Source organism: Hesperophylax consimilis, chromosome 10 (genome assembly GCF_061612785.1).
Source record: "Hesperophylax consimilis isolate HC1 chromosome 10, BYU_Hcon_1.0, whole genome shotgun sequence".
Lineage (NCBI taxonomy): Eukaryota > Metazoa > Arthropoda > Insecta > Trichoptera > Limnephilidae > Hesperophylax > Hesperophylax consimilis.
Window position 1 is genome coordinate 10250787 of NC_142845.1, and position 17544 is coordinate 10268330.

At 33.4% G+C, this 17544-nt stretch overlaps 1 protein-coding gene across 1 annotated transcript in view; it reads right to left on the reverse strand.

The window, feature by feature from the left end:
• Positions 1-3883: 3883 nt before the first annotated feature.
• Positions 3884-17544, reverse strand: part of LOC149420265 (nose resistant to fluoxetine protein 6-like) — a 30573-nt gene continuing 16912 nt past the window's right edge. Inside the window, exons 2-14 of the mRNA XM_089636330.1 lie at positions 15514-15816; positions 14436-14667; positions 12286-12483; positions 10033-10103; positions 9735-9937; positions 7482-7596; positions 7173-7384; positions 6618-6802; positions 6404-6536; positions 4801-4990; positions 4281-4423; positions 4086-4194; positions 3884-3992 (exon numbers count right to left, since the gene is read on the reverse strand). Of these exons, the coding sequence (XP_089492456.1) occupies positions 3895-3992; positions 4086-4194; positions 4281-4423; positions 4801-4990; positions 6404-6536; positions 6618-6802; positions 7173-7384; positions 7482-7596; positions 9735-9937; positions 10033-10103; positions 12286-12483; positions 14436-14667; positions 15514-15816 (2192 nt within the window). The 3' untranslated portion in view covers positions 3884-3894. The remainder of the gene's footprint in view (positions 3993-4085; positions 4195-4280; positions 4424-4800; positions 4991-6403; positions 6537-6617; positions 6803-7172; positions 7385-7481; positions 7597-9734; positions 9938-10032; positions 10104-12285; positions 12484-14435; positions 14668-15513; positions 15817-17544) is intronic.

Genomic DNA, 17544 nt, shown 5'->3' on the forward strand with positions numbered 1-17544 from the left:
TTATCTAATCACATATCTGTGTATAATATTAATCCATAAACCTAAATTAGATGTGCCATTAGTGGAGGCAATGATTGCTAAGAATCATAGCATCAAAAGAATTGAGTTAGCAGTCCACAGTGGATTTTTGATAGCAGCCCTTCAACAGAAGATAATAAATATGACTGGCACAAAAAGGATGAGATAAGACATCAATGTAAGCCATATGCGGTTGTCAGAATTCAAAGCTGATTTAAGCGTAGTGAGCGAGATTAGGAAGGGAGGCTTGATTTAAAAATTACTATTGCTGATTTATTAAAATCCTGCTTAAAAGGTAATAGCTGGTCATTTGCTAATAAAAAAATAGTACTTGCGTTACATATCGGAACATTAGTTCATGCAGCTGCGTTTATCCGGTTATTATATAATGACAAAACGCAAAAATATCAGAATTTTTATGAACACGTGTTCCGACATCGCCAAATCACATTCGTATTTTACTGATAGTTTACTTAATAATCTATCAATTCATTTGTTAAAGGCCTGCAGTCCCGTTTATAATACGAATATTTTGGAGAGATTTTTAATAACTTAGCAATTATATAAGTAGGTTTTCTGACATATAGACGGAAAGGTTATATCGGGTGCGCCCTAGGAAGACAGCAGAAAATAAATTCGTACCCTTGTGCAAGTGAACTTTTTGAGCAGTGCGAAATTCACGAAAACAATATTTTTTACAGAATTAACTAAGACTCAAGTATTTGATTTAGAATTAACTTAATGAACAAAACCCTAAAGCTAAGTGATATAATTTGAAATACAATTTATTTTTTCCCATTTTAAGCTTATTTACTAATTTGGCTGTTCCATGATGTTCCATGATTCCTCACTTAGGAGTGGCGCTTGGTGCTGAAGGTTGTGGTCACCACCATGTTAGAGTGAATACCCGCTTACAGTAATTAGAGAAATGTATTCGTCATAATTAATTAAAATGTGAGCCCTGAACAAACCCCCGTCATTAAAATCTTGATTCACCGTATGACGTACATCTAACATCTTCGCTGGATAGTTTAATGATGGTTTGCAATTTTTTCCTTGGGGTTGTATATCAACTTGTCTTGCTTTGCATATTCTTCAGGTTATATTAAATAATATTATCAATCCCTTGATCGATCATTTTTTTATTGTCTTTATTTTTGTTTTCATTTTAATAGCGATTCTCTCTTGTTAAAATCAGATTTGTATTCATGCTGATTGGGCATTTTTACACAAATGTGCCCAAGTTGCATGCAAAATGTTGTTTCTTTTTTTTCTTCCATCATCACCTTTCGAAGTAAGCGAACTGTAACGCCGCACGCTCTGTAAAATGGGCGTTTTTTACTTCTTCTATCATCACCTTTCGAAGTAAGCTCACTTAAACGCCGCACGCTCTGTATAATGGGTGTTTTTTGAGTCCGATAGAATAAAAAAAATTAACAAAACAAAAAATTTATGTGGATTGGTAGTGAGACAATAAAATATGATGTTGTTGTCACAGCGTTTATTGTGAGTCAAAATAACACATCAGTTGAGTTGCGCAGTTGGGAGATGGTTGTGATCGATGATGATGATGACACCAAGCGTAGACGGCGATGACTGCGATATAATGGTCGAGATGTGGGTCAGTGAGTCGGCACCGCGTTGATAGAGATCAGACTCGTGGACTTGTTCAGCACTGGTGAAGGCGAGGAGTCTTCCGGGTACTTCAGCGTGAACAAGGTAGCCGAAGGTGCAATGGACCTGGTCATAATAGCAGATGAGCGGGAGGTACAGGCTGGTGACGATGGTCGCGGAGCCGAGGCGCAGACGGCAATGAGCTGGTCTCAGGGTCTAGGCGCGTGAGTTTAGCGCTGGCCAGGAATGCTAGCCTGGGCCAGAGCGTCGAGGTGAAGAAGGATCGAAGCGTGACGCGGGGGGAACCGGCCATAATGGCCGATTCCTTCGTTATGCCGTGTCGGACTTCTCGAGTGGGATGATGTCGCGTCAAACTTGTTGAGTGGAACGATGTGGAATGATGATGTACTTAGGTCCTCCACTGCTTATATAGCTGCTGATTCCTTTGTTCTTGTCTGCCACGGGTTGGAGTAGCGTCTGGACTTTGAACCCGCAGGACCTCTGACTCGGTTTATTGTATGAGCATTGCATCACCCTGTATGGAAACATTCTCTTATCAGCAGTTTTACGCATCGCGGTACCGAAATTTTAATTGAAGTTTCGTAAGTCTGATTCAGCTTTTTAACTCGTGCAGTCTGGTTATGATATGATGACTCTATGAGCGGTGACGTAACCGCTACACATTTAACAAGTATTTTATTTTATTTACAAAAATGTTTTAAAGATCAATTAATTGTAGTGTAGTGCTACGCCACTACTTCATTCGAACGGAATTCTAGAAGTTTCGGTTTTTCCAAACAAGCTTCTTGGATGTTCTTTTATTCTTTTTAATTTTCTTTTATATATACATAGCAACCAAATTGTTCGAGAATCTTCTATACCTTATAAAAACGACAGCATGAAGAATCTAGTCAGTCAGTCATCAATCCGCTATCAGTTAACAAAGTGCTCAACGAGTGATAATCCGCGCACCTTATTTGTGCGAAGAACATTCTTCTAGGCTCTGCTCATGGACTCCATCGGGACATCATCATAGCGCTTTGGCCCAGATCAAGGTCCACCGCACCTTCAGCATTCTCGTCAGCACTGGAGTACTGATTGCCAAGATCGCCAGTGCCTGACAGTTAGCGAGTCCGGTCACCAGCGTCCGGCGTCGACTCACTGACCCGCGCTTGACCAGCCATCACAGCCAGCATCCGGAGAATACTACATCTGTCCTACGTCCACTCTCATCGCGGCAAACTGACTCATCAAATAAATCACTGTGACCTTTACAACAACATTTTTCATTCCGTGCCTCCTCACAAGATCCCCAAAGTAGTAACATAAGTTACAAAGCGGAATCGAGATGGTCTTTAATTTTATCAGTATTTTTTTACATTAACCCCACACAGAAGTCCCCGAGTAAAATAATTTTTACCAGGGCCAATGTCATATTTTGGGATACTGTGTGGAGAGTATTTTTAAGGCAAGGAAAGAGATGAAGATCAAGGAAGGTTAAAAGTATGAGGGTTGGGTAGCAATCTAGGGATTAGTGTGTTCAGGAGTGACGGACATATGAATCTATCCTTCACACTGCATAAGGCAATGGGTCGAGAGACCAGTTGGAGAGGATAAAGGGTCTCCCCAAACCAGCCCCTCCCGATCTGGCACGCCCGCGAACACCCCCGCTAAATTACCGGCGATCTACCTGGGGTGAGCTATGACAGAAGTATCAGTTGTCCAAAAAATGGTTCCCAGGGCGACGGTACCCAAACCTGCATCCCAAATTAAAAATTATTGCTGACAAATTTCATTTTGGTGACTATTACGAAATCCAATTATACTTCCTGTGTTCTTGATAGCTCAATCGGTTGATATTTACCGTGCTTTCAGTTCCTTACTACTTACATACTTCGTCTGCATACTAAATAATATATATACGTTTGTCATTATTATAATACAATCTTAATGAAGTATGAACTACGTCCACGGATTGTAAACACCGATTGAAAACATCCTTTCTTAGTGAACCTATCTCAGTTTCTTATATTTTTAGTTTAAAAATTTAATTTAATACAAAAAAATTCATAAAATCACCAAAATATTAAAATCAAAAAAATCTTAATACCAATATTGATTGAGTTCATTTATTTTATTTTTATTTATTTTTTTTATAACAAGATAATACATTACAAAATTCTGTAACAAAGTAATAATGTATTATTCCCAATGAGTTTATAAAACTCATTTCATTTATACATAACATTATCATAATATTCTTCATCCTACAAAGGTGTTTACACTTTGGATTTTATGAAATCGTTTCATTTGTTCCGGATCAACAACCAAATTTTCCTGAGAAGTCGGCTTCTTCTTATCTGAAAAATAAAAATATTCAGTTACTGTAAAATGTTGACGAAAAAAAAATATTTTCTAAATATTTTGTGTTGATCTATTAAATGCTGGCTTACCTGTTGCAAAAATATACTTTTCCAATACAGTGATGGGAGATTCAAAGGCCAAAACCATGAAATAGGACACTATAATCGTTAACAGGAGATCACCAAAAAAATGATGTACCTGTAAATAATAATTTAGTTTTCAGATAAAAATTTTTCATAAAATGAACCATGCAACTGCCTTTTTTATTAACGAAGTTTACTCACTAAAGTCACGTGTGAAAAATATGGTATTGTTTTTGTGGATGATACGAAAAAGTTAATAACTGTAATATGTATCAAATACATGGAGTATGAGAGACGAGCCAGGAACTCCCATAGCCTCAAACTAAGGAACCAGTTTACAGGACCTGAAAATGTAATAATGCAACGTTAGATTAGATCACATAAATGTTGCTTTCACATCAGCACTGAATTCATATTTATTAAAGCAATTCAAAATCAGGACATAGAAAAAGACCCCCTTCAAAACAATATTTTACTTAATGTAATAAACTTTTTCAATATCCTGTAGATCCTTTGGAAAGAACACGAAATGACAGGACAGTAAAACTATAACCAAATAGGTAACTCGAAGGAAGGGTTCCAGGGGTGGATCGAAAAAATGTTGATCGTGGCAGGTTTGAGAACTGGAGAAAATTCTCCAAGGACCGGAGTTGTTAGAAAACATGTGCCAAAATATGTCCAGATGATTGAATTATAATAGCACTGTTTTAATACTTCTTACCTCCGTATCCAAGAGCACAGGCGATGATAACCCATAGAACGGCCAAAGCCCAAGCAGGTCTGCTGAAGGCCAGGTAAGTGGTGTCCTCTAGATAAGTGAACTTGTGCGTTGATTCTGATAAGGGTTTCATGCCGTACAAGACAGCTGACATCACTGCCAAACTTGCTATCCACAAGATACCAACCAATATCTGGAAAGAATAATTTATTATTATTTATTATTATTATTGATACATTTTTTTTACAATATTTTATATTTCAATTTAGTAATGTTGGCCTCACTGGGTTGTTTACCCGTGCTGAGGCCCCCATGTTATAATTTAAGAATTTATACATTTAAAAAAAATAAAAGAAAAGAAAAACAACATTAAAATAAAGATAAATTTAAAATAAAAAATAAAGATTAAAAATTAAAATATAATTATAACACTAAAAGAAAAATATCAAAAGAGAATGTAAATCGGCATTTATAATGATATATGTGTTTGTGTGTGTTGTGTGTGTTTTTTTTTTTTTGTGTTGCGTGTATATGTTTTATTCTTTTATGTTATAGTATTTTGGTAATAATGTCTTTTTGTTCTTTAATCCATTTTTTTTATTTTGTGTTTGAATTTATTTTTATTTTCCTCAATTTTTGTTTCAAGTGGAAGACTGTAATAATAATCAATTAATATTTATTATTGAGTAGATTTTTAGATACCTACTAGAGAAGATATCATAGATATATGAGTAATAGGTACCACACTAAAACAAGAAGCATCAAAACAATAACCTACTTTGTAGCATAGCATGAAAGACTATTTCTTGTAATAGACACCATAAAAAAATATAAAAAGTATGGAGTTAGTGGGGGCAAGGGTCACATAATACCTCCGTGCAACCATTGATTATTATTAAAAATGCTTAATAAAATCATCCTTAAATAATCAACTCAAAACATCCTAGCATTTTTTCGAAAATTTAATCTTCCTACAATAAAAAAATTATTATTATTATACAAACAAAATGCCATTCACCAAATCTATAAAAAGGCCACCCATTGAAATCGATTAGCGATAGAGACAAAACAAGGGGATTAATATACATCGCTATTTTTTCGGTATACAATAAATTATTGTCTGATAACAAACAAACTAAAAAAAAACAAATAAACTACGAACATTTTAAAATGCAAATAAAGTCTTTGGACTGTAATGATTGATTGCAACATAAGCAAATTCTTGTGAAACTACTTACACAAACTGAAAAAGGAAAATATGAAAATATTTCATTTACTTTTGTAATATTTTTTATTGTAACCTGTGTGCCTTATTATTTCTTTTGCAATAATATATCATCATATTGCCATCTGCATGCCTAATTATTTATATCGTGTCTTATAACATTATTATTACACTATATTCTGTTGTATTTATACACATAAATTAAAAACTATAACGGCGCAACTGCCCATCTAAAACAATATAATATATTTATTAACTAAAATGTGTATAATCGTTAAAAAAAACAAATATCTTTTAAATAGCCCTGAACCATTTTATCTGTGTAAAATTATTAAAAAAACAATAACTACTATTAAATTTAGTGTCCAAGCCGTTACTTACCTTATTAATCTTAATTTCTTTGAGGTTTAAGATCCGCAGGTAGTATCCTGCCAATAGACCTATGAGCCATGGAGAAGCTCTCGTATGAGTTGCATAATAATAGTTTATAGTGCGGTCCATTGCACTCGGATCCCTAGATAAAAAAATCCATTATCTTCCCCAATTTAAACAAAAGTATACATTATTATCATCAGACAAAGAAAAATGAACTAACGAATTGTTAGCTGCCGCCCATCCTTTTACGTAACTTAGTGTAAATACGGTTATAAGGGCCGCCAATATCCACATGCTAATCCAGGCCACACCTATCTTTACATGCTTTAAGATTGGAAACAGTAGAAGTGGGGACAGAATGTACAGTTGCATGTCTACAGATAGGTACCATGTTTGAGCTAAGCACTAGAATGAAAAAAATAACAAACATAAATAAAAAATTAATACAATTAAATGTAAATACCTATGGGATAAGGAGACAATATCCAATGGGTACAGCAAAACTAAAAATAGGGGATAGGCATAGATATAATCTAAACATAAAAGTAATTCTGCAGCATTGTTAGATTACAGCTTTCGACTTTAGTTTATGTGGATCAAAAAAGGAACACCAAAATATTCCATTTAGTAAATTAAGGCAGGGACTCATTTAGTTTCGGGAGGCTTTTGATGAACGTGCAACAGTTCAGTCTCTCTTTAATCTCTGCTGATTTTTTCACATTTGCTAAAAATAAAATGATTTAAATTAAGATGGTCCTAATTTACAATGACTTACCATATTTTCAGGGTTGACGTAGTTTTGCACGTATAGGATCATGCTCCACCAATATTCCTTACAGTCATCTATGCCAACATTTAACTGTCTCCAAAACGGTCCTCGTCCAAGTTTTGCAGAAAAGGTCATTTGTATTAACATGGTTATGACCATCACTGGAGTAAGTCGCAGGAAGCGATGGAGATACATCATGGGAATATCTCGAAGGGATTCTAAAAGAATTTTGTTCTTCAAATATTTCCTATCACAGATATGAAAATGACAATGATATTTATGACAATGTTTAATTATTTTGGTAAATTTGCTTACTAGTGTCAGTTCTCCGAAAAAAAATGTAGGATAGAAGTATTCCACTTAGTAGGAAAAATGTATCAACAGACACAGTTGAAGCTGCTATTGTCATGCCGGCATATGAAGTCGACCACTGAAACATTTTAATATAGAGAAAACTCGTGTTCCTCTAAACACTTTCTAGTTTTTGGTAAACATAATATCCATCTGACTCGTAATAGATAATACGGAGAAAGAAGAACGGGTTAGTAAAAAATGTTTTAATAATCACTTGTAAGTTTTGTGTACTGCGTGTAGCGGTCGTAATAAGGCAGTATTATTAGTTAAGAACTTTAAACCGCCTGAGCTTATGATTATGAACTTCTAACAATCGTTTCAAGACATAGATGGTAGACTTTCCGAACAATCTTGTTGATTTGACAAAAAACGGTTGGTCGCGCAATGAAAATTTAAAAAAAAAAGCAGTAATATCCATTTGCAGCACTATCGGGGGAATATTTTAAATAGAAATATCGGTTTACCAAAGCAAATACGAAACGTTTAAACAAATCGGCTAAATTTCGATGCAATTCAAAACCGACCGGGTCAATGACATTACAAATGTCATCTGAAGAAACATGAAGTTAGCAAAAAACGCGAAATGCGAAAATGACGAGTTTTGGGGGTTTGGAACAAACTGGAGCCAGTCTAAAAAAAAATGCATGAATATTATTATTTTCATTTTTTTGGAATAGCTTAGTGAGTAAAACCTCAAGCTATAAGAATAATATTATAATAAGACAATATTAGTGTTTCGTGAACGAAAAATTGAAATATAAAATAATACAACATAAAAATAGCAGCCAATATAAATGTGCGATGAGAAAATTAAGATAATGTTGGTTATTCTTATTCGAAGTATGATACAGTTAAATATGACCAAAGAAGATAGGGTCCCATTAGCTCAGTTATTAGAGCAGCGTTCTGGCAAGACAAGGATCCTGGGTTCAAGTCCTAGATGTGACAGTATCTTTATCTTATTTTTCTGTTTCAAATTTTCGTTTAAGAATCCCTTATATTGTCTTAATTAATTATTTTTAAATTAAATTTTATTATGAGTAAATATTTGCTACGCAATTAGAGACGCTACTGCGTACTAATATCGGCTCTAAACGTGTTCCACTATTGCAATAAGCATAGAAAAATGCAATAAGCGGTGCGTTTAGACCGCATTCAGTAGTTTTAGTTGAGCGTTTCTTATCGAAAAGAACAATACACGCAAGTTCCTCTGAATAGGGATAATATTCCTCTTATCTCTTCTCACTATTCGTCATTTTTTAGGTTAATTTATCATATATAACTAGACCCATTTCATCTTAGAAAAATGCTTATTCGATTGTGGAATTCAAATATTAAACATTCTTAAGTAGTGAAATATCACTAATATACGAAAAGCTTAAATAATGTAAGGACATCATTAAAAAATGTGTAACATTTTTTTGTTCACATCTTTTCCATTTATTTTGGGAACATCTTGTGGCAGTATAATGCCCAACAATGAAGGACGTTTTGAAACCATGTAGGTTTATTGTCTGCTGTAATTTCTCCTCATTGAATAAATATTTCAGAGACTAAATCAAAACCCAAGGAAGATAGCCGTTAAACATTAGATCAAGAAGAAAACGCAACACAGCTTAACAGCCCCAAAACTAAATTATTCTCTTGGACATAAGGATTATGGCGGGTCACTGAAGACGTAGACTGTAGGCGGATCAATTCTATGCGTAACTAGCATTAAGCTTTTGACAAAATCGCTCTAGGCCAACCACCCGTGAAGGCATAATATCTAATTTCGTCAAAGTCACGACGAAGAATGTTAGAGATCAAAGGCAGGATTGTGAAGTCAATTATTCCCAGTCTGATTCTCAAAGTAGCATACTATCGTTTCTTAATTTTTTTTATACTCAGTCACCCTACTTTTTAAAATGATCCTATCTTATAAGGTACACACAAATTATGGCAACCGCAAGTAATTGCTTTGATAAAAGTTTGCATTCGAAGAGTTCTAAGTAACAGAAATTATCTAATAAGTGCACAAATTGATGCAGAATTCTACTGTGCTACTTTTAATTTCATAGGTTTTGTTCTAGTGCGTCAAAAATTTCTAAACCCGAACACGATAGTTCTCTTAACAGAAGTGCAGTGAAAACATCCATTTACGTTAATAAGTTACGCGAATAAAGAAACGGCTGTTGGCTAGTCGCCTTATGAGCGCATTGCACAATTTCTTACCGAAATCATGTCGAATAGATTCTCAATGGGAAATGAAACGCCTTCGACATATCTATGTCCCAAAATAATCCAAAATATGGATAAAACTCGTATTCCATGGACACACGCTAACGGTCCTGGGTCTTTGCTGAGGGTGGTTAGTCTCTTGGAGTTGGTGAACATAGAGAATGCCATCAGTAGAGTGTTTTGATATTGGTAGTGCCCTAAGAATGTACAGAAAACACAGTATTATTATTTTTAGTACTTGAAGTTAGAAGAGACCTAAATATTTTTCATGGTTTGAGAAAAAAATCTTTACCATTCGCTCGGAAATAAATGTCATATAATGTGCCCCACACCAGCAAAACTCCAATTAGCACTAAAACGATCCTGAAATTAAAAAAAAAATGCGCCAATTAAAAACAATAATATTTGTTATATAATAAGTAGGTATGACGATGGTTATGTACATTTGGTTATTCTTTTACGCTAAATTTATATTTAAATAACGATTATTAAATATTCAAATCTTAGATAATAATTATAAACTTCTTATACCCTTTTAAATGCATTGTTATATTTAATAATCTATGCTTTTTTAAATATTTTCAGATTATACTATATTTCATATTTTTGATATATTCTTTCAAATTATTTTAATGTACTCGTACTCGATTTTGGGTCCAACCCTTTATATTATATTTGTATCTTTAATGAAAAATTTATTTAAATATGTAAGACACTTTGTATATGCTGACGACACTGCTCTTGTCATATCTGATCAACAATTATCCATTGCGATTAAATATATGCAACATGACTTTACGTCCCTGATAAAATGGTCACATGACGCAGGTATAATCATTAATACCAAGAAAACTAAATTGATGCACATACGGTCTCCACATGCTTCATTTCAGATCATGCCTAAAATAATTTCACATAACTTTATATGTATTCATCAAAACATTTTACAGCCATGTATGTGTGAAAGTATTGAACTGGTAAATGAATACGTTTATTTGGGGGTGACTGTTGATTGTCATTTCAAATGGGATACACAAATAAACAAAACTTGTAAGCGGCTGAGAGCGATAGTGGGTAGGATATACAAACTGAAATGTTTCGTTCCGGTGAATATTTTAAAAATTATTTACCTATCACTCGCAGAATCAACTTTACGGTATGGTTTAACTACTTGGGGTCACTCTTGTAAAACTAATTTAAACCACCTGCAATCAGTACAAAATTTTATGGTTAAGTTATTAGCTCAAAAACATATTTTTTCACAGAGACGAAACATATCATTGTTGTATCGGAATTTAACAATATTACCGGTGCAGGCCTTATTATGGTACAAAATATTGATTCAACATATATCTGAGTCTGACTATAAAAGGAAAGTGGAACATGAATATAATACAAGGTTTACAAAGAATGAAGGAATGTTTGTTCCAAAATATAATAATAAATACGGACGGCGAACCCTAGAATTTAACGTGCCAAAAATGCTTAATATGTTACCCATTAATATAAAAAATTGCGATTCCACAAATAGATTGAGATATATGCTGAAACAATGGTTACTAAATAGAGATAGTTTATATTAATTTAGGTGTGTTAATTGTATAGTTATAGTAATAATATTATTTTTGTATGTATGTAATTGATCATAAACATCCTGTTGACAAACTGCTTTATTGAAGTTTAACGGGATTGTAGCTTGAAAACCAATAAAAAAAAATAAAAAAAAACTTAACGTAAACACTGTATCTCGCGCATATAAAATGTAAATTTTTTTTTTCGAAGAAAATTTCTTCTGAAAGCTTTTTGATTTTATTATTTACTAGAATAATACACAAATAACTTTCTTTACATCACTTTAATATATATAATGATATTTTCCTTGTGATTTGAATGACAGTCAAATAAAACACAATTGAGTTTCTCTGTAATGAAAGAAGAGGTTTATTTTGTTAATCTCACAAGAGTTACATACAGAAAAGCATTCAGTAACAAAACATTACCTGTAATGAAAGAAACGACATTTAATGTTATTAATTTTATGTCAATTCCTTAATCACAATCACGATAGCAATTACAAATTATTTCCATCAATCTGTCATGTCACAACCCATAGATTATTTTTACTATGTCACCATAGATTACGAAATATCGAGTCGACTGTGTAGGTACTGTGGCGCACATCCAGCCAGTGACAGTCCACCACACACACAGCCACAATGACGAGACAAGCTTGGCATTGCCTTGAATTAAAAAAAATATATATTTTTCTTTATATATATATAACCTGTACATTTTTCATGAACAATATTCACCTCATCAGGAGCAAGTAAAAAGAATAATAAAAAAATCTTTTCACAAAATAATTCAATTTTTACGTATGTTGGTATATACCCTTTATTATTTAGATTTTCACATCTTCTTCAACCCATATTAAATGGCCATCTACCACCCTTAATCCACCAGTCAATAGTGCGATAAATTGATGATATTGGAAGTGGCATGATATTCATTTTTTACAGTATAACATTTATAAAGGATTACTCACAGCGCAACTATTTCTCCTGCATCCCAAAGCTTAGGATCATCTACATAGCAATATTCCCCTGGCAGTTCGACAGATACGGATACGTCAGAAGCTGCCAATGCGGCGGCCAGTGCTGTCTCCACAAAGCTTGCCTTACAGGATGACGGCAAACATACTGCCAAGTTAAAGTAATAGCCTTTTGGTCCTGTGTTCATAATTCTGTAAATATATTATTGTTAGGTAGTATTGTGTTCCCACAAACAATTCAAGAACTCGTCGTGGAAGGAGTGAATGGATTTATTAATACTTTGCGTATTACAGTGGTGACTCGATAGTCGACCTAACAAGAAGCTGGCTAAATGGGAACAGTATTTTTTTCTGGGAGCATTCTCACTGGCCCTGGTGACTACTGGCCACTAGCTGCCATCTTACGGATTTCCAAGCAAGCTCTTTGCACTGCCCTCTATGAGTGCATCTGTGAAGCTCTCAACTAACTCACTTCTCAACAGGGACCTTTCCCTCATATTTAATATTCAGAACTTGAGGAACCAAATACAGAAGAAATTATGTTGGTTTTAAGTTATTACTCTGTTCCGACCTGTTGTGCATCAAAATAGAATTAAATTCAATGAAAGACATTATGGGTAGGAGACCACAGAAAACATTTGAATTTATTCGTAAGTATATCTAATTTCTCATCAACAAATTGTAATTGTGCTCATGTGAAAACTATTTTACGAGACATGTTACAAAATATTCCACCTAGTTTTTAATTTTCTCCACGCGGAAACGATTGCGTCCTCCACTGTGAAGATAAAAATTACTTTCTAGTGAATTGATCTATTTTTCTTGTCTATGGAGAGTGTCAGTCATTAGCAGCATTTGTCAGATTTTAATTTGTACCTTCGATCTCTTTTTTTTTTGCATATCAATATGCGTTCTTTACCCGCCTCACTATACGATGTCTGTTTTGTGACGGGTAAGTAGGATTTTATATATTTCTAGCGCAGTCCTGTGAAAAGTCACGGAATATTTTAATTCTAATTTAGGATAAGACAATTTCAAATATTTTTCAGAAATATAATAAAACAGGCTATTTATCACGTCTAAATTATGCATCACATAATCAGTTCCAATTTTGAAGTGACATTTAAATACAATGCGAATTTGAGTTCATTGAACCAGATTTCATGGAGCAAACTTTACAAGGCAACCAACCGCGCAGTTTTGTAGGATAATAATCAATAATTTATTCTTTTCAAATGAAATATTTCAAATGGTCGGCATTAATCTGAAATGAATGACGAATCTAATAACATTTCCTTGCAGAATCATTTATCAGTTGCATTTATCTTGTGATTTCATTAATTACCCACGAGATGCCCACGTTCATTATAAAACAGATTGTTATCACCTCGCTTGATCATAGTTTCCAATAATAACAGACAACATCAATCATCAACAAGGCTAGTGACTCACTCCAGAGTCTTGACAGATTTTAGCGTCTTTATTATTTCCTCGTAGTGATGATTGGCTACGGATTATTATTTCAATGATTGCTAGGAATTAAAATAAAAAATATGATAACTACTACTTAATTATAATTTGTAAAGATCAACAAAAATTGATATATTGCTGTAAAATGTAATAATATGATAACGAGTAGATTAAACAAAATTATTGAAAAAAACAACATATTTTCCAATTCATCCAACTACTCAAAGTTTTGCAGTTGATTGAAATATGTTTCTTATAGAATCTAAATGAATTATTAATATGTTTATGTATAATATCTACGATCTGCATTAATTTACATATGGCACTCACAATATTTTATATTGATCTTGGAACTAAACTTAACAAAGGGATTTTATTGATATTTCTTATGTTACCGTCTTGGTTATCTTGTAGAAATTTGTTACGCATTGGCGATTATTACCAAATGGCTTCGTTCATTGGGTGTAGAAGATTTGTAAAATGACGAGACTCTTTCAGAATATTTGATTCACACCCGTACACGTGAAAAATTAAAAATTCTTAAGAAAAATATTTGCAATATCAACGACTTTGAGCATCTTTAAATATTAAATCCTTAAATATTCAGCATTTCTTTATTTATAAATTTAAGTTTGAAACTCTTTGAAAATAATGTTAAAAACATGTTCTAATACCTTTGATTGTTTTGGAGAGTGCCTACCTCCACCGCCTTGGGGGACGTTAAATGTAACGCATTCCGTCCAAGGATTGAAATAGGAAGTGGTAACCTAGCCAGGCAGTACTTTCCCTTGATGATCCTGGCGTCATTTCTCTGATGACTTATCCCTAGGCACTCCTCAAACGTCCCCACACTGTTGATGTTTCCTTCCAGTAAGCCGTGGGGTGGCTTTCCTCCCGCGTCTAACACTGGAAATATCGAAACAAACATAAATTTTAACATTTTCTATTTAAGTAATATGAAAACTCAAATAAAAATCTCACTTCTGGCTTTTCATGGTTTTGAAGCCAATTTTAATTTCACCTACAAGTGTTTCTACTACCATTTCAAGCTGAATCGATCATATTATGAAAAAATAAATTTGAGCCACATGGATCTATCTTCACTACTAATATAACAATATTTCTGAGATTTATGAGCTTTGGAAAATATATAATTTATCAAAGAAAATAGCCAATGATAATGAACAAATAAAAACTGTCAGAGATAACAATCAGAGTCATATTAAATGAGGAATAATGGAAGTAAGTCTTGTCATCACAAAATATTTATTTAGCTGCTAAAAATATATATATATTATTTTTAATAAATGAGTGTGGAAAGTTGTTCGTAGTAGTTATGCCAAAATATATTGTATTTTTTTTTCTCATTCTTGTCCTAAATTAATCGCATAAATATAGAACTTTTTACTTTACATTTCGTCTTTGTTCTTTTAAATAATTAGCAAAATATGATATTTCACATGGTCAACCTACTAACTACTTTATTGAAATTTATTCCTTCAGCTAAGTCGGAGAAAGGACGCCACTTTGAGTATTTATTCCTTTATTGTGGGTTTAACATGCCGGGTACATATTTTTCCAAGGCAAAATTGCATTTAGTTAAGGAAGAACCTTGCAACCATATATATAGACAGTTAATTTTGTACAAAAATATAGTGCATATTTAAAAAAATGTTTATCGTCAAAGTTCATTTTAAAATCTATAAAAAAAGTTTAAAAACTATATCTTGGCAATAATATGTATGTTCTTACTTTTCAAAGCCCATCCTTCGAAAGATGCAAAACCTTGCATCCACGCCGTCAAATCTCGCACACAGTTGACAGAATTCCCGCCATCCCAACCGACGACGCTTTTTGAAATGTGTCTCAAAAGTCCACCCTGAACAAATTCGTTAAAATCCTCCTCTTCACAATTGGTAAACTCATTGGCTTGACATTTCGTACACAAAAAAATGATAAAAATTAAAATTAAACTGTGCTTAAGGACCCGGAATATTGAAAAAGCCATAATTTTAAGGCTGGTCACGTAGAAGCTATTTGATTTTCGGGTGAGAACTGATAAATCAAACGTTTTCCACAAAACATAATGTGACCATTCGACCACATGCGAGATAATTATAAAAGATAGCACATCAAAAAAGTGTATTAGTATGGAGGTGTTTGATCTTATAGCGATTAACATTATTTTTCCTTACCTGACGGGCCATTTATCGTTTATTAACGAAAAGATTATAATTATCAAACGAATTCCTGCTTAATTTGATTTTATTATAAAATTCTATCGGCCTTTAGAAAATGTCATATTTTAGCTCTTCGTAAAACTATACTTATTCTTATCAAACCTTTAACCTACCAATTCATCAATTTATTTGACGGAGTCTACAATTGAACTTAAAACCCACTATGGGCAAATGGGCAAAGTTCGAAAGAATTGATTTGATTACTGAATTGCGGAAAATACGACAACCCATTGTTCATAGATAAATGATGTAGAAACGTTAAAAATTAAGGATTTAACTTGTATTGATAAAACATCGTTAAGTCAGGCACAGAGTAAATAGAGTTAGATTCAGAGTAAGCTTCGGTAATCTAATTAAAAATCAGACATTCAAAAAAGCTGGATTTTCTGCGTAGAGCTATCAGATTGCTGACTGACGCTTAGCTACTGGATATACAAGTATCTCAAGCGATAATACGTTGAATAGTTGCTATTGGTAATCCCCTCAGAGATTGAACTTCAAACAACTTGACTGACTTGCGCTTGACTCTGTCCGAAGGAGGACGGATCGTACTATTGACAATTCACTATTAACAGATACGTATATAGCTATATGAGTTTGTCTGAAGACTTTCCAGCTAAAGATAATATTAATAATCATCAAAACGTATGCATTAAATAAAATCTTATTATTAATTGTTAAAAACAAATCAATTGGTGCCGCTAAAATTTAGGCCCCGGATTACGAGGGTCGTCTGACAAGTCTCCAACCTCAACGCAAAGATGGCGGAACTCGTCAATAAAAGTTAATAAATGTGGCTGTGCATCTTTTGACAGTTACTCACCAAAGCTTCGGCCATTTTGGCCGTGCAGTTTTATTTGCGGTACACAACAACTTTTCTAGAAACTGTGGTATCACTGCCACCTTGTACCCATTTTCCTCTAATACAAAAATGGTGAAGCTGTTTTAATGTAATGCAACATAATGAAGCTATACAAACATAATATTAACTCACGCAAAATTAATGTAAACCACAATATTAAACTATATAATAAACAATCAACTTCAACCCTTCCTCAACGTTAGGTAAATCTTTGCAAAAGCCATAAAACAATGTTTTTTTTTCATAGTGACAGAAGCTGAAAACCTCCATCCGCTGAGAATTTTCACTAGGTCAACTACGTTTTTATTGAATTTGCATAGAAATGTCCAATATATAATAATATTAACCATGGAGCTTATTGGCCACGTTTTGGCCGAAACCCCCCGAGCTTACGCTGATTTGAAAAGATGTATTTAAAAAATTTAGGAATTATTTTAAAAGTTTCCGCTTCTTCATAACTGCGATATTCACTGAGCTAACAAATTCACGCAGCAATTTTTTCCCCATTTTTCAATAGATATGTCCCATTTGTATACAGAGCTATAATAAAAACAAAAAAATTGGTTTCGATAACTACCTATTTGAAATGTTGTCTTTTCGTTGCAATAAAATTTCCCGGGAATATTTATTTTTCAAAAATTGTGTATCAATGTATTTGTTATTGAATTTTCTGATTATTTA